This window comes from Theropithecus gelada, chromosome 15, assembly GCF_003255815.1.
Source record: "Theropithecus gelada isolate Dixy chromosome 15, Tgel_1.0, whole genome shotgun sequence".
NCBI lineage: Eukaryota > Metazoa > Chordata > Mammalia > Primates > Cercopithecidae > Theropithecus > Theropithecus gelada.
Window position 1 is genome coordinate 43,787,991 of NC_037683.1, and position 23,438 is coordinate 43,811,428.

Sequence of the window (23,438 nt, forward strand, 5' to 3'; positions counted from 1 at the left end):
GAGTGAGCCTTCTGAGAGCTTGCTGGATGAAGAACAAATGAGTCAATGCATCAGCGAATCTACAGATTAGGGATGTGACATGGAAAGATGAACTGAGACTTGTACCCCTCCCCAATACGGGAGAAATTTGAGAATAAGTGGGGGGAAAAGCTATAGCAGATCCTTGAATAAAGCTGTCACATTCAATGTGATTTTTTTTACAACATTGATGAGAAAAAAGGAAACCACCTCCAGCCAGGACCACTGTCTGTGTGAAGTTTGCACATTATCCTGATGTCTGTGTGGGATGCCTGAAGATGTGCACCAGTGAGGGGAACTGGAGTGTCTGCACGGTCCCAGTGTGAGTGACTGTGGGTGTGCGTGAGTGCGCCCTGTGTTGGTCATGGTCTGTTCCTGCCTTGGGCACTGAGTTGCTCAGATACGGTTCAGCCCTTCGCTACCCTGAGTAAATAATTACCTTGTTCTTATTAACCTTTCTTAAATGTTCACATTCATTTTAATGTTTATGATTAGAAGTCTTTGGGGTTTTTATTTAGAAGTGTGGTAATGTTTTTATAACCAGAAATATGCCATAGGAACTCAACCTCTTGCCTGTATTAATTAGCCTACATAAAATTGGTTTTGTTATACGTTGTCTCACTTAAAGTCAGTTTCCAAGAACCTATCCACGGTGTTAAATAAGGACTTGCTGTGTAATTTTTTTGTTGATCTGGATCAGAAAGCAATCAAATGCTCTTAGCACAATAATGGCACATTATTATTTTGAAAGGAAAAGGGCCAAAGGCATGTAAAAGGGGGCAAGTGCTTTCCTCCTATGAGACTAGGCTGTGCTGCCTTCTAAGAAAGTGAATTCTCCCATTGGCAAGATGAACTCTTTGTCAATTATTTGTGAGGAAACTGGCAGCAGATATTTTACCCTCCTGGTCAGAAAGGAAGTTCCAGGGGCTTCCACTTTGTGTCACAGAGCTGATGTTGGGATTTTGCTGGTTGCCAAGTGCAACTATTCTATTTAGGAAGTGGGGAAGTAACCACAGGATGTGTGCTCTGTGATCTGAACTTGGGCCCTGAGCGCTGTATGCCCCAACTTTAACTGTGGGCTATGGTGGGTCACTCTCGTAAATGGTCAGAGGTCCCTCTGGGGAGGGGCTTACAGGATGGTTTATAGGATACATTTGTAAAGAGTCCTTCTTTAAGGGGACCCCGCCATCCTTTCAAAGAAGAGGCTCTGGGTTAATACTAGGTCTGAAAATGGGACAAGAAATTCTGGCTCTCCACTGTGGTGATTCAAAACAGGCTCTGGACACCAGGTGTGGAGTTTTCCCTGTTATATGGAGCACACAGTATTTTAGTAGGATGCCCATCTCTTTCAGTCCTAGGGACACTGTGACAACTAGCCAATGCCAAGATTCCTGTGAGTCAAAACACAGTGATGCTCACCATCTTACTGCCGATTACAATGTATGTGCCCTGCTCTGCCCTTGGCAGTTGGATGCTACCACTTGGCCTCTGCTATTCTGGGATCCCATGATTCCCAGTGGATTAAGGAGCCCAGCTCAGTGGCAGCATCTCTTATCTTCACATGTGGCCAAAAGAGGAGAGCCACCACCAAGTCTTCAAGGACAGTAGTGGTCCCCTCATTAATGAATTTCCCAATGTCATAGTGAAGGGAATGTCCTCTGGGCCCCCCTGGAGAATGTAGTGGTTGGTTGGGTAGGTGAGTGTGCGAGTTGTCTACAACAAATCGATTCCAACATCTCCCTAAGCCTTTTTATCCCATCCCCTACAACACACCAAGGATGTTCTGGCATCTCAGTATCTTTAAATACAGGCCACCTTTGAATCCCCGTTCCACTCAAGCAGCTAAGTAAACTGTAGAGCCTTTTCCCCCTGCACAAATTAACACATTGAATCCAGAATCTCTGATCAGTGCACTTGTATCAATAAATTTGACTTGATGCTAAATTCTATTCTGCCTTCCTTGGTCTAATACCCTAAGAATCTATTCATGCATATATTCTCCAGGTTTCTACAATGTCATGTAGCAAAATCTTGCCTTTTTTTTTTTTTTGGTACAGAAGCTAAATCTTCCCAGGGCAAATCTTGTATGTGCCCTACTCAACTGCCTACAGTTCTGATGTCAGTTGAGAGTCTAGTGGCCACAAGCCAGAGGAGAAAAGGTATCCCTTGCAAGGCAACTGCCTTGGGTGATCTTAACACAGAGTCCTTAAGCAAGGGAAAGAGAGTCTTCTCAGACATGACAGGCAAGCTGCTTCCATTGGCAAAGGAAGCTCAGAATGACTCAAGGGTTCAGGATTCTCAGCTTCATCTGAGTCTACCCCGATTTCCCCATTCCAAGTCTCAGGTTCTCATTCCCTAACTTTCACATAAGAGACTGGCAAGCCTGTGACTTCAACTTATAATCATGCAACACACACAATTACATTTTTTTGTGTCATTTTCAGCAATATTGACCCTGTAGTTGCAAGAAACGTATTCTCATTTATCATTTAAATAAATAATTTGTATTATTTTTGAAGCATATTTGTAGTTAAGCTTTCTAGTTCTCTGATTATGACCCATCTTTGAGAGTTATTTCCTGGGACCACTCCTGGTTCTATTAGCTGGATCACTCAGGCCTAGTCAGATGACAAATAGAATTCATTTCCCTTTTTTTATCTTTTTCAGGCAAGCAACAGCTCTGTTTCCCAGGCTGGAGTACAGTGGCCTGATCACAGCTCAGTGCAGTCTTGAACTCCAAGGCTCAAGTGATCCACCCACCTCAGCCTCCTGAGTAGCTGGAGGCATGTACCACCATGCCCAGCAAACTTTATAAGTTTTTGCTAGTAGAAAAGAGGTCTCACTGTGTTGCCCAGTCTGTTGAACTCCTGGCACAATCCTTCTAGCTTGGCCTCCCAAGGTGCAGGGATTACAGGCGTGAGCCACTGTGCCAAGCCTACAAATGGTATGTAATATAAAGAATTATTGGGCCAGGCATGGTGGCCCATGCCTGTAATCCCAGCACTTTGGGAGGTCGAGGGTGGTGGATCACCTGAGGTCAGGAGTTCGAGACCAGCCTAGCCAACATGGCAAAACTCTGTCTCTACTAAAAATACAAAAATCAGCAGGGCATGATGGCACACACCTATAGTCCCAGCTACTCGAGAGGCTGAGGCAGGAGAATTGCTTGAATCCAGGAGGTAGAGGTTGCAGTGAGCCAAGATAGCACCACTGTACTCCAGCCCGGGTGTCTCAAAAAATAATAATTAAAAAAAAAAAGAATTATTGGCTGGGCACAGTGGCTCATGCCTGTAATCTGAGCACTTTGGGAGGCTGCGGTGGGCAGATCACTTGAGTTCAGGAGTTCAAGACCAGGCTCGACAACATGGCAAAATCTTGTCTCTATAAAAAAACCCAAAAATTAGCCAGGCATAGTGGCACATGCCTGTAGTCCCAGCTACTGAGGAGGCTGAGGCAGGAGGATAGTTTGAGCACAGGAGGCAGAAGTTGCAATAAGTGAAGATCATGCTGCTGCATTCCAGCCTGGATGACAGAGCCAGACCCTGTTTCAAAAAAAAAAAAAAAAAAAAAAAAAAAAAAGAAGAAGAAGAAAGAAGAAAGAAGGAAGAAGGAAGAAGAAGAATTATTATTAATTAGGCAACTTGGAGGTAGCAACTGTGAAGCAGCTACCACTATTAGGGCTAGGAGAACAATGGAAATGGTTGGAATGACTAAAACTTAGATGCATACAGGAGGGGTCCTTGGAGCTCAAACTCAGACCTCTGCAACCACTTGGCTGATGCTAGTGTCACTGAGCTTGGAGAAAGAACCCCAGGGGGGCTGGGGCGGTTCATTCTGGTTGGGCCTGAACTCTAAAATCTCATCAGGACGGTGTGAGCCCCAAATCTCTGCTCAGCTCTCACCTCCCAGCAACTGCCCTCAAGTCTTGCCCTGTACTTGTGCAGTACAGGGTCAGCCAAAGGTCTAAGACCTGTGGGACTCCCTCTCTGTGGTTCCTCATTTTCTGTCCTAGATCCCCAAATCTCTGCCTAAGTCTTGAATTCTGATGTCTACCTCTTCTGTCCAGTGAGACTGCTTGGCCTCCACCTCCCTGCACAGTGGCCTGGAAAGTGTCCCCAGGAAGAAAGTTTGGGTAGATGTGGGGCTCACATTGTGTGCCCCCTGACACTCTCAAGGATCACAGCCCTGTGTTAGAACACTGTCCAGTACCTGTCCATAGCTGTTTTCTTTAATTTGTCAAAGTTATATAGTGGTTTACAGCAGGACAGCAAATCCTCTATCATTCTTTTTTGTCTGCTCAGTATCTGAATTCCCATCTTTGCAGAGTTCTACATCTTGCTACACCCCCTTGCACGCAATATTGAAGTGAAATCTGTCTCCCTAAAAATCCCATCTGTCATTTATGGAACTTCCCTCTGGACACCCACCTTGCCTGCTGCTCTGTAATGGCCCACCAGAGGTCTGGAGAAAGGGCTTTCACCTTCCCTTAGCTTGGAGAAAGACTATCTATGATTGCCCTAACTGTGAAAGCTTGAGGTTCAAATCCATGGCCTATTTATGGAGTGGCCTTTGCTCAACTGAGCTCCTGTCCTCTTCCTCTGTGCTGGAAGCTCTCCAAGGACAGAGAACATCTGCCATTTATCTCTACGTTCAAGGGAGGAATAAATGAATGGGACATTCATACCCACTTCAGCAGCTGCTGGGTGGGCATACATCTGCTCTGAATGGGGGATTGACTAGTCTTCCCTGTGTTGTGTTTGTGTTCAGGCTGGAAGCTGAAGAGGAAGAAAATCACACCCATTCTTGTTGCCTAATTACTTACCCGGGTGCATGGGATTTCTCCACCTGGCAGACAACAGAGGCACCTCAACCCCCTTCCCAACTGGGAGAATTTGTCCCTACTTTCTCCCATCATCTTAGGGGGCCCACAGGTGTGGCCCACAGTGTTAACTGGTACCCTGGGAACCAGAGAGATGAAAGAGCACAAAAGCCTCTGCTGGGCTATGGGCTTGCGGGCAATTTTAAAAGGAAATAGACAAGACTGATCACCTTCAAAGCTTGGGAATGTTTTCTCCACCCAGATACAGGGGCTTTGATGCCACAGGCTCAGTGTTGGAAAATGAGTCTTCTGATTTAATTCCCAAAGAGTCATTATGCATACCTAATACTCTCCCTACCATTTAAAAGGAATGTAGATCATATGTAAATGTGCCTTTGTGAGATTGTGTATCCTAACCTGCATTAAGCACACATTAACTTTATTATAATGACACCGTTCACTTACCGCTCCTTTAATGTCTGCATAAAAAGGAGGCAAATCATTTTTATACACATTTATTTCTCAATCATGACCATGTTTTGTCCAGTCCAGGTCTCAGGGTCAGGCACTGTACTATGGGAATGGTGGCTCAGTTCGAGGTAATCAAACATCAACTCCCCTGACCCCTAATTCTGACCCCCTCAATGCTCCTTGCCAAGACTCATTCTTAAACTCCTTCTTTGACAAGGACCTCACTATCTCTGGGGCAGCCTAATCTCTCTTTGAACAACTATGAACCATTAGAAAGTTTGAACTTACCAGCAAAGTTGTCCTGAAAAGCAGCATGGAGTTCGCTCATCTCTTTTGTTTGCAAATCCAGCTTTGTTAAGTGTTTCCTTCTCATAGTGAGACCCCACCTCTGAAAAAAAAAAAAAAATTGTTTAAATTAGCCAGGCATGGTAGTGCTGATCTGTAGTCTAGCCACTCAGGAAGCTGAGCGAGGGAGAATGGTTTGAGGCTCAGGAGTTCGAGGCTGCAGTGAGCTATGATCATGACATTCCATTCCAACCTGGGGAGCAGAATGAGGTATCATTTCTTTAAAAAAAAAAAAAAAAAGTGTTCCCTTCACATCATTAAATAATCTTAAATTCTTGCATGTTTACACATTCACATATTTACAAGTATGCCATTACATTAGATGTGTACTTTTTAATTTGCTATTTTACTAAACAATGTATTATAAACATGTTTGCATTTCTATTAACCCATATCTTCTTTCTAATTTTTAATGCCTACATAATCCTCTATTGTTAGACGCACCATAATTTATTTAATGATTGCCTCTCAGTGGGCATTAAGGTCGTTTCCGTTTTGTTTTTTTTTTTTTGTTTTTTTTTGTTTTTTTTGTGGCTGTAGTGACCAACTCCAGGATGAAATCTTCACACATAGTGATCTTTTTTTTTAGGAGAGATTCCTAGAAGAGCACAGAGAGGTCAAGGGGTGAGAGCACTTTAAAAGGCCACTCCTGGTAAAGACAGCAGCCTTCAGGTTGAAAGTCATCGTTAATACATTCTGAGAGCTGCGCTGAGTGCATTAGCAACATTGTTATATTTATTCCTTACCACCACCCCTTCATGGTGCCTGACCACCCCTGCTCTGTGTGGCTGACTGTAAGGTAAGGCCCAGCGTCGACCAGGCAGATGGCCCTCCTCTGACCACCACATAAAGTGGCTTCAGAAGAGGTTCCTTTTTAGGAATAAGAAGACTGCAAACTGGGAAGGAACTAGGCTTGAAAACAAAATGAACTCCACCCAAGAATGCTGTAGCTGGTCTTCCCAGGCTGCAAGAGGCTTTCTCCATCTCTAGGAGTTCAGCAAAGAAAAAACAATAGAGCACAAGACAAATGAGAGGTGGCCAGTAAAGGCAGGAAAAGTCTCCCATAAAACCTGGTCAGTGAGTCCCTCCCTCCATTCAATGCCTTTACCTGGCAACACATCAAATCCCAGCAGCCAAGACTCTCTTAGGTTTCTCATCTGGGTGTCCTGCCAGGACTCAGGCAGGATGGTGTGCACAGAGCCTGGCCCAGAGAAGGCACGACGGCGGCATGAGTAACTGACTACAAGAACCTGCGTCTTTCCAACATGCATTCCCCACTAATCCACAGGTACACTGACCCTTGTGCACAGAGACTTCATCAAAGCATTATTCGTATTAACCGAAGGATGGAAAACAACTGGTTAAGTAACTGCAACTAAACCCTGTGGAAATGCCACTCTATATGAACTCCAAAACATATCACCATATCTCATCATAACAAAGTCACTGTGGACGGAGATGCACCATGACTTTACGTAGCATTAAGAAACACACTCACAGAACCAATGAACTATGCTCCCGTTGATTGTACAAGAAACTCAGTTTCAGAGATGACAAGAGGTGGGGAAACTGTGAAATATTGTTAAGTGGAAAAACCAAGTGCAGACTATGTATATGGCACGCTACTCCGTGTGTGTGGGAGAGAAACAGTGTGTGTGTGTTTTAAAGGAAAGGGCTTTTATAGGCACATATGCTTTTAAAGGCATAGAGAAAATTTCTGCAAAGATACACAAAAACCCAATAGCAAGAGTGGCCTCTGGGAGTCGAGTTGGAGGATGGTGATACAAGGTGGTAGGGAAACCCCTCTTTTCATCCTTAGATGTATATGTAAAATATACATTTTAAAACATATATTCTCTTTATAAAATAAAACTTCTTAAACTACCGAATGCAAAATAAAATTAAATAAAACAGCGCATCCTTCTGGGAGGATTTACGGGCATACTATCTGGAACCAGCCTTGGATCCGGAGACTGTACCGTTATCCAATCCTGACTCTACCACAGCGACCTCGGGCAAGTTCTCCCCCGACTGGGTCTCGGTTCCCTCAAGAGTCCAGTCGGAGGTCAGGGAGCTGCTCTCGGGGCGCCCCTCCACCTCGGAGCCCCGGGCCGCGGGCACCGCGCGGGTTCCGGGCTGGAGCAGCGGTTTGCGGGCGCCCCGCGGTGCAGGCCCGGCCAATCAGCGGCCGCGGGGCGGGAGCGGTGGCTGCTTGGCGGGCGCGGAGCGGAGCGCGAAGCAGAGGCGTCGCCGCTGTCCCGGAGCAAGCCATGCCGCGCTTGTCGCTGCTCTTGCCGCTGCTGCTTCTGCTGCCGCCGCTGTCACCAAGCCTCGGGATCCGCGACGCGGGTGGCCGGCGCCCCGAGTGTGGTCTGTGCCGGCCGGAGCGCTGCCCGGCGCCCGCGCCCTGCCCGGCGCCCGGGATCTCGGCGCGCGATGAGTGCGGCTGCTGCTCTCGCTGCCTGGGAGCCGAGGGCGCGAGCTGCGGGGGCCGAGCCGGCACGCGCTGTGGCCCCGGCCTGGTGTGCGCGAGCCGGGCCGCGGGGGCGGCGCCCGAGGGCACTGGGCTCTGCGTGTGCGCGCAGCGCGGCACCGTCTGCGGCTCTGACGGTCGCTCCTACCCCAGTGTCTGCGCGCTGCGCCTGCGCGCCCGGCACAAGCCCCGCGCGCACCCCGGTCACCTGCACAAGGCACGCGACGGCCCTTGCGAGTTCGGTGAGTCGGGGTCGGGGATCGGGTGGGTAGAGAAGGGGGGATTCCAACCTCTGGGGTGTGGAGCGAAGGATCCCCCTGCCCAGTGGTGGACGGCTCTGCCTGGGACTCAGTTTCCCTTTAGAGAGCAGTATTTCGTATCTCTCCTTGTGCTCAGAGAGACTGGGACGAGAATCCTTGGAGACGCCACTCACCGTGCTAGTCGAATTTTTGCTAGTCGAATTTTTGGTGAGCCTGCTACCCCTTTTGGTACGTAAGTACCTGCTGATGCAGTCACTTATTTGTAGGCATGGTATGTTTGCCGGGCAGGAGACTGGGAGTTGAGGAGGGGGATCAGAGTTCCCAGGTATCCAGCGCTAGGTGGATTGTTTGAATGGGGAGGAAGGGAAGTTGAAGATGCGGGAGGAGGATGAGTTCCAGACTGGGGAATCAGGAGTCACCAGGCCATAGCACCAGAGCACCAGGGCCCCAGGTGTGGGATGGGGCTGAGCTGGGATGCTGAGGGAGCTCCACCCAGGAAAAGTAAGACCTCTGGAAACGTAAGATCTGAAAAGATCTTGTGGTGCTATTAGGGGCAGACCCAGGTTTCGAGGGTCTAAAACATATATAATTTGGAGAATCCTGTCTTAAGTAAAGGAATAGAACTGCTAGGGACTTCGAAACTTATTATGAAATGTTAGGGACTTAGAAACTTAAGCTTCATTAACATCAAAGTAAAATCATCTCTGTGTGCTATAGTTGCCCACTCTCTTTATGTACCTTTTGAAAACCAAACAAAAAGAAACCAAAACATTAGTACTGCTTTACCGGCTTCCTAAGCATGAGCGTATCCCGCCCATTAGGTATTGGAGAAGTGCCCCTGTGTACTCTGTCTGGAGTGGGCAGTGAAGAGTTTAGGGTGAGTGAGACGGCGACCAGTGAGTCCCAAGGAGCCTAGGTTTCAGCCTGGGGTTCAGGCTTCTGGGAAATAATTCTGGCCTGAGCCCAGAGACCAAGTCCAGACTTTAGGGCCTAAGACAATATAATGACTTAGCTTCAAGAAAGAAGCTTGGGGTGGGGTTCTTCCCAAGCCTTAAGAAGGATCTAGTAGTCTTTCCCCTCAAGTAGTTCAGGTAGATGTACCCAAGTCCAGGAGACACAATGGGTTGTTGGAGATGGGGCAGGAAGCCTCCTGTCCTGGGAAATGTAAAACCAGTGTGTGGCCAGTTGAGCACAGGAAAGTCACCATTGACTGTTCCTAGCTGAAGCTCCCCATGGAGGACAGAGCTGGCTGGGGGTGCATCTGTGCTGCCGCTGGCTCCCTGAGTGGCCCTGGACAGGCCCCTTCTCCTCTCTGGCCATATCAGCCCCAGCGGAGTCATTGTTGAGGTCCCTCTCACTTGGAACAGTTTGTCTCCGCCATGTGGCACTTAAGCAGTCCTCTTTCCTTTTGCTAGTTCCTATCACTCGTTTTTATAATCTGCTTTCCTCAGCAGTTAATTCACAGGCAATTCTCTTTGTCTCCAGACAGGTAACACTTTAACTCCATATGCAGGAGACATAAGAAATGCTGACCAGGTCCCTAGACTATAAGTGGTGCTGATGGTCTTAGATAATTTCTCCCCAGAGTGGCATTCTCTTCCTAAGAGAAAGGCACCTTAAAGACATTCAGACCAAATCTGCTGTTATACAGAGAAAGAGACTGAGACCCAGTAAGGTCAGAGCCCTTGTCCAGGGTGACCAGTAAAGGATGACCAGCTCCCTGGTCCCAACACCCTGTCCAGTGCTCTTTCGGCATAGGACTTGGTAGTATTAAGTCAGGCAGATGGTGGTTACCATGGTTACCAGAGTGAGGCCAGATGGCAGATGGAAACTCCATACCCCTAATTCACTGAAAATTACCAAATGACAAGTAAATGTGACAGCCCCTCCACTCTGATCTACGGGCTCTGACGCCCACCCCAGGCACAGACCCAGGGAATAAAGATGTTCGTGGGGCCACACGGAAGCAACTCAGAACTGCTTTTCATGATCTCATTAGCGACAGGCGTCAGGCCTCCCCGGGGTTCAGCCCTTCTTCTGCATCAGCCTTTGTGTCATCCACCACAGAACCGGGCACTGTTTGCCTGTCACTGTCTGTCCTGAAGTGCTTGTGTGGCCTCTGCCCTTGTGTCCAGATAAAGCATGAAGGTTTGGACAGGGGATGTTTCCTAGCCCAGGCAGCAGCTCATTCTGTGCTGCCCTAAAGCCATCTTTTATTCAGAAGACACAGTGGGAGCATTTTTTAACAATGCCCCTGGGGACCCCGGTTGAAGGGAAACAGACTGTGAGTCAGAGCAGGGCTGTTCTGCTTCAATATTGGCAAGAAAATCACCCCTCCTGACTCCTTTGGAACCCAAGCACCTAGATTTCATGGAATGAGGCCTCGGGAAGTATTTATTGTGTTGCTGACAGTGTATGAGGGTCCTTATACGTGCCTCTCAGGAGCCTGGGGAAGCAGTTTTCAGGCTTAAATTCTGCCCTTTCCTCCTATGCCCTGAAGCGCCCCAAACTGCCACATAATGAGAGTGATCCTTTGATCCACACACATGTATGGAAGACTCGCATATGAATAATTCTTACTGTTGGAAATTGCTTTTGCATCCATCTTTTTTTTTTTTTTTTTTTTTTTTTGAGATAGGGTCTCACTGTGTCTCCCAGGCGGAGTACAATGGCTTGATCACAGCTCACTGTGATCCTGGGCTGAAGGAACCCTCCTGCCCCAGCCTTCCAAGTAGCTGGGACTATAGGCACATGCCATCTTGCCCAGCTAATTTTTAGAATTTTTTGTAGAGACAGGATCTTGTTGTGTTGCCCAGGCTATCCTTGAACTCCTGGCCTCAAGCAATCCTCCCACCTCAGTCTCCCAAAGTGCAGAATGAAACTTCCGCCTTCGGCCTGGCACCCAAGGCTTGCAATGGCCTACCCCAAACTACTCTGGGGTGTCCTCTCCTTTCCCAACCATCCTACCAGGCCTCGGCCCCATGGGCCTACTTGCACACCCACCAAAGGGTTCCCACTTCTGAGCCTCAGTTCATGCTGTGCCTCCCCCTTGCCAGCCTTGGGATGCTCTCCCCATCCTTCAAGGCTTCTCTCAGGAGCTATAGCCCAGTGCTAAATAGAGGGACAAGTGACGAACCTTGGGAAAAACAGGAAGGTGGACCCAGATTGAGAAACCCCCAAGATTCAAGCGTGGTGGGTGCACAGCACCTTACTGATCAGGTTGCTAGCAGACTAGCTGTGCGGCGACCCTCTGAAAATAGCCAGGCAGGCCAGGCACGGTGGCACACGCCTGTAATCCCAGCACTTTGGGAGGCCAAGGCGGGTGGATTACAAGGTAGGAGATCGAGACCATCCTGGCTAACACAGTGAAACCCTGTCTGTACTAAAAATACAAAAACAAAATTAGAAGAAGGATGCAAAAACAATTTCCAACAGTAAGAATTATTCATACTTGGGTCTTCAATACATTCTGAATTATTGGTTGAGCTTCTCACTGGTAAGGTGGTATGGCCTTAGTATTATGATGATGATGATTGCTCTCATTACTTTAAAGGCTGGACTGTTCAGTGTGTGTGCCCTATTTGTTAGCATTGGGAAAGGGTTGGGATCCTACAGACGGCAAGACAGCAGGGCATTGAGCCCTGGCAGCTTCAGTGAGCTCCTGAGACCCTGAATCTTAGAAAATACACCTTGGTTGAAATTCCAGCTCCACTTAGAAACCTAGGTCTGTGCTAATATGTGTTACCAGGTAACCAGGAGAGGCAGCAAATGCCACTTCGTGAGAGGGACAAAGAAGGGGGTTTGTGCTCAAAACCCTTTCATGCCGAGGGAGGAGATCTGAGGCGGAGACTGCAGGGAGCAGGATTAAGCTGTTTCTCGTTCCACATCATAACGTGACTATTAGCATAAATTATCAGGGCTGTTCAGTGCATTGATTATTAAAATCTTTGGTTGTGTGCTTTTTAATACAAGCAGATAGGGTCCTGGGGGATGACTTGATATTCTTTCTTTCCCTAGCACCATTAACTTTAAAGAAATCTCAGAGGCATTTGGGAAGATTTTTTCATTCCAGCCATCAATGACCGATATAATTGACGAGGTAGGGGGACAAAGCACCACACGCTATAATAATAATATTGATCCCTTTCATTTGTACAGATCCACACAGTTAATAACGCAGTCACATCCATTTTCTCCCTTCACCCCAAGGATAGGAGGCTGTGGTCATTATCTTCATTTGCAGATAAAAAGGAAATGATTAACAACTTGCCCTAGCTCAAGTGGTCGGCAGCCAGATCCCTGGGCATTTGAGTCTCCCTCTGGTACTGTTTTTGCTCACCCCACAGTACTGTCTCCTGTGACCATGTGCATCTGGGTGACTGTCTTACCTTCTGGTTAGCCCTTGGATGGTTGGATTTGTGCAATTCTAGGGCTATTGCTGGCACAAGCAGAAGGAAACAAGTATCAACAAGGAAGAGCTCTAGGGGGATGAAGCTTCCACATTCACAGACTGGGCTAGCTAGAAGCCATCCTCCCTCCTGCAAGCCACATCATTCTTGTGAAAGGCAAGCAGAAAGGAAAGCCCTGGTTCCTCCAGCAGTGTGGTGGCTCTGGCAACAGTAAGAGTATGTGCTTGGCTCCCCAGAGTAAGGGCTGTAGTCATGGCTCCTGGTGCCTGTCACCTGAGACCAGAGGAGGGTCTCATGCAGGCAAAGAGCTTTAGAGGAGACTGCCTAGGGACAGCACACCCTGCTGAGTCCTCAAGTCCCTCTGCAGAGGTCTTTTACATTTTGTAAAGGGTCTTGCAATTGTTCCTCACAGCAGCCTTTGGGGAGTGGGCTGGGGAGGGAATAGATTCCTGTGCCCATTTTAAAGAAGAAGAAACTGAGGCTAAGACCTGGCAGAGAAAGGCTTTGAACCTGGACTCTTCCACCCCTGCCTGCCACGCTGTCCTTCCTGCCTGTGGTGGCAGCCATGACATTGAGCGCTCCAGTGCCATGCTGGAGTGAGCCCTTGGGGATAGTAGGAACTAGAAATGTCCTGCTGGTGTCAAGGACACATTGCTCATGTTAGGGGTTATCTTCACAAGAGCTGTTCCCTGGGGGTGATGTTTGGGATGTTTCATTATTGTATAGAAAAGAGCTAACATGGCAGGCCTGTGACCATATCCTCAGAAAGGCTTGCTGGCAAGGTTGGCCCTGGGCTGGTATCTGGGGACTTAGATTACAGGGGGGTTCCACTCTTCTCAGAATTGATGAGAGTGGCTCACTGTGCCTGAACTGTACAAACAATGTGGTTTATGCGGAACCCCTGCTTTCCTTCTCAGAGTGTGGACTTTAGGTATTCAGTTAGGCAGAGAGTGCCCCTGTGGCCAGCTCCCAGTAAAAACCCTGGGAACCGAGTCCCTCTTGAGCTTCTGTGGTAGACAGCATTTCACATGCTTGTGACGCCATGGGGAGGGCTCTTGGAAGCTTGTGCCTGCTTCCCCCACCCTGACTTTTTCCCTTGACTGATTTTGCCAGATGGGAAAATCCTTTCACTGTAATAGATCACAGCCTGAGTACCACTGTATGCTGAGTCCTGTGAGTCCTCCTAGTCCTCCTAGGAAATCATTGAACTGGAGAGTTGTCTTGGGGATCCCCCAACACAATGCCTAAGCAACTCATCTCTTACTCTGGAACGGAGACCATACAGATAACAAATGTTCCACTTCAGAAACCAGTGTGGGAGTGAATGGAATCATGGTGCTGGGTTTGAGTCCCTGTTTCTCTGGGCACTTTACCTTTCTCAGTCTTGGTTTTCTCATCTGTAAAATGGGGATGGAAGCTGCTACCTCACAGAGCTGGTGTGAGGATTAAAGGGTAGTGTACATGGAAGGGTCCTCTAAGGAAAAGGGAGGATGGTGTTAGCACAGTGGTTCAGAAGAGCTTGAGATCTGGAGCCAGATCACTGGGCTCATAGCCTCCTCACTCTGCACCCTTTAATGCTGGGTAACCCAGGGCAGCGCCACCATCTGGCAGCGGGTGAGATTGCTGGAGAGATAAACAGGTTAATACCTGTAGGCAGAAAAGTGCTTAGTACACAGTGAGCGCTGTGCTAGCTGATAGTATAATTACTGTTATTACTGGTACTGTGATAATTATTTATTATAAAGAGCTACTATGGATAAAGATATTTTAAATTTAAAATCAGATATGTTAAAATTAAAAACAGGGCTGGGAATACAGTGACTCATGCCTGTATTCCCAGAGCTTTGGAAGGCCAAGATGGGAGGATTGTTAGAGGCCAGGAGTTTAAGACCAGCCTGAGCAACATAGCAAGACCCATCTCTACAAAAAAAAAAATTTGTTTCATTAGCTGGGCATGGTAGTGCATGCCTGTATTCCCAGCTACTCAAGAGGCTGAGGCAGGAGGATTGCTTGAGCCCTGGAGTTCGAGACTACAGTGAGCTATGATTGTGCCACTTCATTCCAGTCTGAGTGACAGAATGAGACCCTGCCTCAAAAAAAAAAAAAATTAGAACCGGATTATTATGGCACAAGCAACATGAAATTTTTTGAGGTCACAGAACAACTGTTCTGTATCTTGGCTATAGTGGTAATTATGACTGTATCCATTTGTCAGAACCTAGAACTGCACACCAGAAAGAACGAATTGTGCTTTATGTAAATGTAAAAATAAATAAATAAATAAATAAAAATTTAAACGTCCCTTTAATGTGCTTTGACCTCCCTTTAAAAGCAGGGCCTCTTTTGTAAAAGAATTGGTATTTTTTGCCACAAAATCAGTTACGAAGTCAGTATTTCCAAGACAGTCTTTCTTAACTGTAGTTGTTGAAAGAGAGAGAGAGACTGAAATATGAGGAGAGAGAGGTGAATTGTGATTTACTGGTTTACTCATTTAGGCCTGGAAGGGACTGATGAAATCACATTTAAAATGTATGACTTTACATGAACAAAAGTAAACCACGCTGACTGAGCATCCCCTTGGTATCCAGGTCCTCCTGATTGTCACCACAGTGAGCCACTGGAGCACCGGTTTGGGCTCCCCTGGAGGCAACATCCCAGCACTTGTGTGGTTGGGGAGGCGCTGGCAGGACAATGTGAATAAATTAGACTGTCTTTGTCATCTCAGATAGGGCCTCCTGCCAGAGAGCTCAGTGTTGTGGCTCTCTGTGGCTGTCAGGCAACGTTAGACATCTAGGATCTTGGTTCCAGGGGCTTTGGCTACACTCAGGCACATGGATTGGGCACCAGCCTTCAGAGGGCCCTCAGATGGGCACAGCTGAAGGAGTGGGCGGATCAGATAGAAGAGGAGGAAAGCAGCCTGGGATGGGGAGGGTAGTCTGCATTCAACTCCCTGGTGGGCTGCTGGGACAACCAGGGGCTATGGGGCTCCAGAGGGCCGCCCCAGGGTCAACAGGTGGGAGTCACAGGCTTTAGCTCTAGGTGAGGATGTACTTTCTTACCAGTAGAGCCCTCCAAAGACAGAATGGCCTGGCCTGATAGGTGGTGAGTTCTCCATCCCTGGAGGCATGCAAATGGAGGCTGGGTGAGCATGTCATACATGGCCAGACACAGAATCACAGAGAATTAGGATGCTAACAAGCCTCTCTAGTTTGAGACTATGGCTCTAAGGCGATTTTCCAGAGAGTTTTTTTGGCACTGGCTTGACAGAGTCTGCTTCCCAGTCTGTCTGGAGGGGCCAAACTAGTCTCCTTTCTGTACCCTGATCCTCCTGTGCATTTGGGTGTGATGCGACCCTGTCCGTCACCTCCTTCCTCCTACCTTCTGTCTCCTCCCTTTGCCATCCTTTTGTATTACAGCCTTATGCAGGTGCAGGCTTGTGGAGAACAACAGGGCTGTCCTTGAGTCACCAGGCAAAGCCCTAGGAGTTCTAGACTCTGCAGTTTGATGACCTGGAAATGAACATGTTTGTTCCTTGATTTGTCATGTGTTTGTTCATCCAGTCATCTGTTTGCTCCTGGCCCTCACTTGCATATTACATTAACTTACACTTTTCACCGTCATTCCATGGTTAGATCAGCTCGACTGCCCTAGGAAGCAGGGGTGTGATCCCCACCTTATTGATGACAGCTGTGTGTGAGCATGCTCTGGCCAGGCCTCCACACTGCACCTTGCCCAACACACTGTGGTGCTGGATGCCGGGGTGGCTGAGTTGCTGTCCAATGCAGGTGACAGCAGGTAGAAACGCCTAGCCTTGATTATTCCAGCCCAGCGTGAGCAGAGCAGATGCCAGACACAGGGAGGAAGGCAGAGTGTGGAGTAGCAGCTTGAAACATCTAACATCGGGTCCTGTCCAGAGAGTCCACACCTCCCCTCTCCTCTCCATCATGTTCTGGCAGTCTAGAACCACATTTGTCTGATTCCCTGATTTGCCCAGGCTTGGGTCGGCTTCTGGGGATGGGGAGGCAGAGGGAGTGGCGGAGCCTGGTGGAGTCTTTACTCTGTGCATGCAAATGGGCATCTTGAATGGACCACAGGGGGTTGAGCTCCAGGGTGTGTGCAGCTGTTCTGCCTGGCATTCTTCTTCCTAACGCCCTCCACGCGGAAGGAGAAAGGCCCATCTGTTAGAAGACTCTGCCGTTGGTGGCGTGACACCAGCCCCTCTAGTCGGCTGCCGTGCTTCCTGGTTGAGCTATAGCAGATGGCAGCCGGAGCCTGGAACAGGCCTTGGGAGGGAGCACTGAGGCCCAAGCTCTGCCACAGATGGTGCTGGGGGACTTTGGGAAGTCGCCCTTCCCTGCTGGACCCCTGTTTCCCCACTGGTAAAACAAAGATGGATCAGGAGATCGGTAGGCAGCTCTCCAGGTCTGAGGAAATCTCTCTTTTAGGATTCCTGCCCAAGTGTGACGTGCCGCTCCCCTCATTTCAGGACATCCCAGCAGGCTGTCAGTGGGCAGGGAAATTCAGAGGTGGATTGCCTGGAACCTGACAGGGTAAAGGTTGCATCCCCTTGTCTCCTCCTCTTAGCTCCTGTGGTCGTCGTTCCTCCCCGAAGTGTTCACAATGTCACTGGGGCGCAGGTGGGCCTGTCCTGTGAAGTGAGGGCTGTGCCTACCCCAGTCATCACGTGGAGAAAGGTATTTCTGTCCAAGAACTCATGCGTCTCGTGTGTGTGTGTGTGTGTGTGTGTGTGTGTGTGTGTGTGTGTGTGTGTATGTATGTGAAAGAGACAGGGAGAAACAGAAAGAAGTGAGTGGTAAAATGTTTTTCTTTTAAATGTGTTTGTATATATGCTTTTATAGGTGGGCCAGAGGATGAAGAAAGGATATCTTCTATACCACTCCTCTGCCTCGAAACTTCTACCCCAAAGCTGTCCCCTTAGAAAGGGACATTGCAACCCTTCCTGTGCCATTTACACCCTTGGCCACTTAAGGATCCAGAAAGCTCTGCTTTTACCCAGTCTGCATCAGCTGCGGTGGCCATGTGTGTGTGTATCCTGCTTCACTTCAGGGCTGTGTTTCAGACAGACCTGGCTGATGGCAGAAGACTCAGTCCTATTCTTCTAAAGTCCAAATCTTCTAAAGACTAGTTTTTGAGAGACCGGCAAGGATCACAGTGTATGTTGTCCCCTTAATGTCAGCAGGCCTGAGACGGGCGTTGAAATTCTGAATCCTTCTGTGGGCTAGTGGTGATGTTTGTGTCTTTGCTGTCTGGCAGAGCATGCTGTCTATATGTACAAGTAGGTTTAAAACATGACTGATGTCATTTGCATAGGAATGAGCAGTGCTAGGGTTTCAGTCTTTGAGTCAGTGGGAGGAGGAGGAAGGAGGAGGGTGAGAAAGCCTGTGGGATGGTTTTTATCCAGAAATGCTTTTTCTAAGGCCCTTCCTGGCGTTCCTGTCCCCTGTAGGTCATGCAGTCCCCTGAGGGCACCCAAGCGCTGGAGGAGCTGCCTGGGGACCATGTCAATATAGCTGTCCAGGTGCGAGGGGGCCCTTCCGACCATGAGGCCACGGCCTGGATTTTGGTGAGTGTTTAGGATTATTGGATATTATTGACTGACCATTAAAAACCATCCTTTATATTTCTACAACGTATTACATGTTTCAAAGCTGTTCTTACCCATTTCTCACTGGCCCCTCCAGTAACTGTGAGGCAGGCAGGGCAGGTTTCAGATCTGCTGGGAACACATGTGATCTGCTGCCAGGGGCAGAGTGATGGCCCCACAGTGATGTCCACGTCCTCACCCCCAGAACCGTACGACATTACATGGCAAGGTGGTGGGAGGGAGGTTGTTGTTGCTAAACCGCTGAGATAAGGAGATTTAAGATAAAGAGATTAGCCTGGATTATCCGGGTGGCCCAATTTAAAGGTGGGTCTTTAAGTGTGGAAGAGGGAAACAGAAGAGTCAGAGGCAGACTGAAGTGATTCGATGTGAGGAGGACTTGACCCACCATTTCTAGCTTTGATGATGTTGGAAAGGGCCACAGCCAAGGAGTGCCAGCATCCACTAGGAGCTGGAGAAGGCAAGAAAATGAGTCTCCTGAGAGCCTTCAGAAAGAACGCAGCCCTGCCGGCACCTTGATTTTAGCCCACTGATTTTAGCCCTTTGGGCTTCCGACCTCTAAAACTGTAGATAATAAATGTGTTTGTTTTAAGGCACTCAGCTTGTGGCGATTTCTTACAGCAGCCCAAGGAAACTAGTACACCTGCCTAAAGTCACCCGCTGGTAAAGGAGGAAGGTGGCACATTCAAGTCCTCCTCCAGAGCTCTTTCCTGCCACTCGCAGCACTTTTACTAAGATGAAGAATGCCACATGTTTGAAGGAGTGATGGAATGAGGAGATAGGGGTCCATGTTGGGTCAGTCACTGTACCTTTCTGAGCCTCCATTTCCACTATTGTTAAAAGAGGGCTTCAAACTGAATGACCTCTGAGGGCCTTTGTGGCCCTGACAGTCTGTGATTTACCTGTGAGTCTCCTGTAAAAAGAAGACCATAATGCTCACGCTTCCCCCATGACTGGCATGAGTTTAAAACGAGCTGATGTGCATACCCCAGTGTGTGGTCCGTAGCATGATTTGTAATTGATGGAAGCGGTTGGTTGTAACAACAGAAAGCAAAAGAGAAGCGAGCTGGTTATGGACCTGGCTGTGAGTATCCTCAGGGTGCTCCCTAAGGACAACCTCCTCATTCCACCCACAGCTCTGGGAGGCTTGGTGACTCTTCTCCACCCAGCTGAGAGATTGGGAATGCAATTGGTTATGTGGTTTTTTTTCAAATCAAGCACATTCCCCCATTTTCTTAGGAGAAAAGACAGGGACAAAGAGATTATCTCTGGTGATATTTTGTAGAGGCTGCCCCTATAGGGAATACTTTGTGGATAATTCTTTGGTCAGTAGATTTTTGTTCTTTTTTTAACTTGAGGTATTTTCCAAATAATCTATACCTTGCACCTTTAATACAAAATGGTATACCATTTACAGGTAGCTCGCAGTACATGGCAGGCATGTGCAGGAATCATTCAGATGACAGCCACAGTAGGGAGCGTGCCTTTCAAGAGGGTCCCTGGGAAGGAAATTTACCTTCATGCTCCTTGGCAGCCAAGGCAAGGGGAGAAGTAGAGCAAGTTTTACCTTATTCTGAAAAGGAGGAGGTGTGCAGACTTATTAAGAACTAAGGAAGTCATTTTGCTGTACCTTATATAACTGTATAAACTTGCCTGTTGTATTTCTAGATCAACCCCCTACGAAAGGAGGATGAGGGTGTGTACCAGTGCCATGCAGCCAACATGGTGGGAGAGGCTGAGTCCCACAGCACGGTGACGGTTCTAGATCTGAGTAAATACAGGAGCTTCCGCTTCCCAGCTCCCGATGACCGCATGTGATGGAGAAATGTACATGTTCTAAGTCATTTTTAGTATTTTACACCCAAGTTATGAGATATTTGAAGTGGCTTATAAGACCTGTAAGAAAAAGGAAGAAAAATACATAAATGGAGGAAACCAGGGAGAGAGCAAAAGAAGATTAGGAACATACTAAGATGAGCAGTAGAATCTCTGGTATATTCTGCACACAGCTCCCTCTGAGCTTCTTAGCATGCAAAGGCAAGAGCAGTGAACATGATGTGTGTCCATGAGATGAAAAGACCAGTTGTGTTTTGGGGCTGGAGGGAATATTTCCTCTGTATTCTTCTAGAACGAGCACTGAGAGAGGTAGCAGACAGTGTCATTGTGACCGCATCTGTGTGAAAATATTCCCGCAAAGAAGATGCCTGAGCTTCCTTTGTGTGTTCCTGGAGCTCTTCCTTGTTCAGGACGCCTGAGCTTCCTTCCTGGGGCTCAGGCCTTGCCTTCCTGTCCTCAACACTATATGCTGCTTCGCAACACATCCCCTTGTGGGTGGGGGCAGAGAGAATCTCCGCATCCCCTTTGTGTGACCCCTCCTAGTTGGTAGTCACACAGCTGACAGCTGGGGTTGCATCTGTTCCCTGCCTACAGGTGAACTGGGAATTCGGGAAAGGAATCACTTTATAAGCCAGCTTTTGCTCCATAAAAATCCCAAAATCTTGCTGGTTCACACCCATAGACGTTGATCACTTGCTCATGTTCCATGTTATAGCTGTGAGCTGGCTGTGGCTCTGCCCCATGTGCCCCCTCATTCAGGACCCAGCTGGAGGAACAGCTCCAGTATGGAACATGTCCGTTCTGTGGCCAAGCTGCACACACCATTGCATTTAAAGTTTCTGCTGGGATGTGATGTGTGCCCCGCCCACTTACAGACCAATCAATAGGTCTGGGATTCCCAGTGGGGACTGTGTGTGGGAGGATGTGCGCTTCACTCGCCAGAGGCAAAAGGGCAAGGATTGCCTGATCCCTTTTTTTTTTTTTCTTTTTAAGATGGAGTCTCACTCTGTCACCCAGGCTGGAGTGCAGTGATGCGATCTCAGCTCACAGCAAACTCTGCCTCCTGGGTTCACACCATTCTCCTGCCTCAGCCTCCCGAGTAGCTGGGATTACAGGGGCCCACCACCACGCCCAGCTATTTTTTTTTGTATTTTTAGTAGAGATGGGGTTTCACGGTGTTAGCTAGGATGGTCTCCATCTCCTGACCTCATGATCCGCCCACCTTGGCCTCCCAAAGTGCTAGGATTACAGGTGTGAGCCACCGCACCTGGCCTGCATGATCCTCTTACAGGAATGGGGGAGCAGTGGTGAACAGGCACCATTACCAAGACTGATCAACAGGTGCTTAATAGAACAGGAAAAATTAGAAACAAGTCTGATAGCGTTTCTCAAAAGCAAGAGGATTTTGCCATGGTTTTAGTTATATTACTCTTTTAGCCACTACTGTTGCACGCCTTCTGTGTGCCAGGCCTTACTTCTGGTCTGTAGGGGATCACAGAAAAACAAAAAGTGGACATCATTATAATACAAGGAATGCGATGTTAAGGGAATGGGAGGAGATGTTAAAGCACAAAAAGCAGCTTAGAACTGGGGAAAATGAAGGAAGAATCATCAAGGAGGTGGCATTAGGGTTGAAGGATGGGTGTATGTGAGTACTTAAGAGGCCCTAGAAATGGGGAGAAAAATATGAAAATGTAAAACTGTGAAATAGGAATTCAACAAAGAGTTAGGAGATTGGGTCTTAAAATTGTATTCCTGATGATATGTGACTTGTTTTATATAGATATGTTTCCAGTTTTAAATATATATCTCTATAATTTTCAAATACACATATATTTTGAGGCAGAAATGATTCTGGGGTGTGAATACATCAAAAGGATACCATGAAAAATTGTGGAATTTTAAGACCATCACTGCTGCCTGGGTCTTGGGTTCCTTCTGTGACACACAGTATTGCCAGCTCTGGCTTGCGTACCTCCAGGGATACAGAGCTCACTACCACTGATAGCCATCTGTGGATTTTCCAATGGTTGAAAAGGTCTTCTTCTTATTAAGCTGGAGTCTGCCACTCTGAAATGTCCAGCTTTTGGTCTTGAAAGTATTTCTCGGGGCTCCACAGGGCCCTTCACTCTCCATTGGCACCATTTCCTGCTGGGGAGAGATTTGAAGTGAAGGATCATTTCCCCCACCTTCCATGTAACACGTAGTTGATTGTAACAGAGCAGGCTTACTTTCGCTAATTCTTTTTCTCCTTTTCTTCCTAGGGTCTTAGAAACATTGATCATAGGATGATGGAAAAGTCAAATAATGGATCTTTGTGCTTCGTGAAGAGTTGGAAAACCTGTGTTTGTAGATGACCCCTTTTGTATGTTTTTAAAAATTAGATGCAAACTAGATTTGTATGCAGGTGTAGTTTTTAGCAGGGCAAACAGTGAGAAACGGATTTGCATGTGGCTTTTTTTATACTTTTGAAATGAATTGTTCCATGAGAAGTCTTTTTTTAATTACTCTTTTCCAGGCAGATCACAGATTGGCACGTTTGCAATTTCTAAAGGGCTCGTGTCAGCTGTGACTCTTTACCTCATTTGTCTATGACCTATTAGTGGTGCTCCGTGACTTAGTGTGCGTTGTAGAAGGAGGGATGAGGGTCGCAGTTGTCCTCTGCCTGACTGTAACTTGCTGTGTGACCTGGACAGGTCCCTTCCCACCTCTGGGCCCTGGTCCCTTCATCTGTGAGTATGGTGTTTTAACTGGATGTTATCAATGTCCCTTTTAGCCCTGCCATCCTAGAGTAAGATGGCCCTTTGGAAAAATTACAGGAGATGTGGTCTTAGTGTTCTTCTAAAATGGTATTCCCTCAGAAACAAATTCCATTGCTTTACCCCAGGGTGTGGACAGCTGGCTGTAGCTCTCCTATTCCTACCTTTTTCCCTTTTAAGGAAACTTAGTTTTAGGTAGGATGCTTTACCAGACTCAGGAGCACCTTGGCTGGATCTTTGGAGACCAGAGCATCCATTTGTTAGCCTAGCATTCTCTTTTTAAAAAAATTTTTTGAGACAGGGTCATGCTCTATCACCCAGTGGTGTGATCATGGCTCACTGCAACCTCCACCTTCTGGGCTCAAGTGATCCTCCCACCTTAGCCTCCTGAGTAGCTGGGACCACAGGCATGCCCCACCACACCC

At 47.7% G+C, this 23,438-nt stretch overlaps 1 protein-coding gene across 1 annotated transcript; it reads left to right on the top strand.

The window, feature by feature from the left end:
• The first annotated feature begins 7,852 nt into the window (after positions 1–7,852).
• Positions 7,853–23,438, top strand: IGFBPL1 (insulin like growth factor binding protein like 1). The gene is made up of 5 exons (XM_025360321.1): positions 7,853–8,368; positions 17,380–17,489; positions 18,263–18,379; positions 20,087–20,245; positions 22,519–23,438. The coding sequence occupies exons 1-4, from the start codon at positions 7,924–7,926 to the stop codon at positions 20,234–20,236; spliced, it is 822 nt and encodes a 273-aa protein (XP_025216106.1). The 5' UTR covers positions 7,853–7,923; the 3' UTR covers positions 20,237–20,245; positions 22,519–23,438.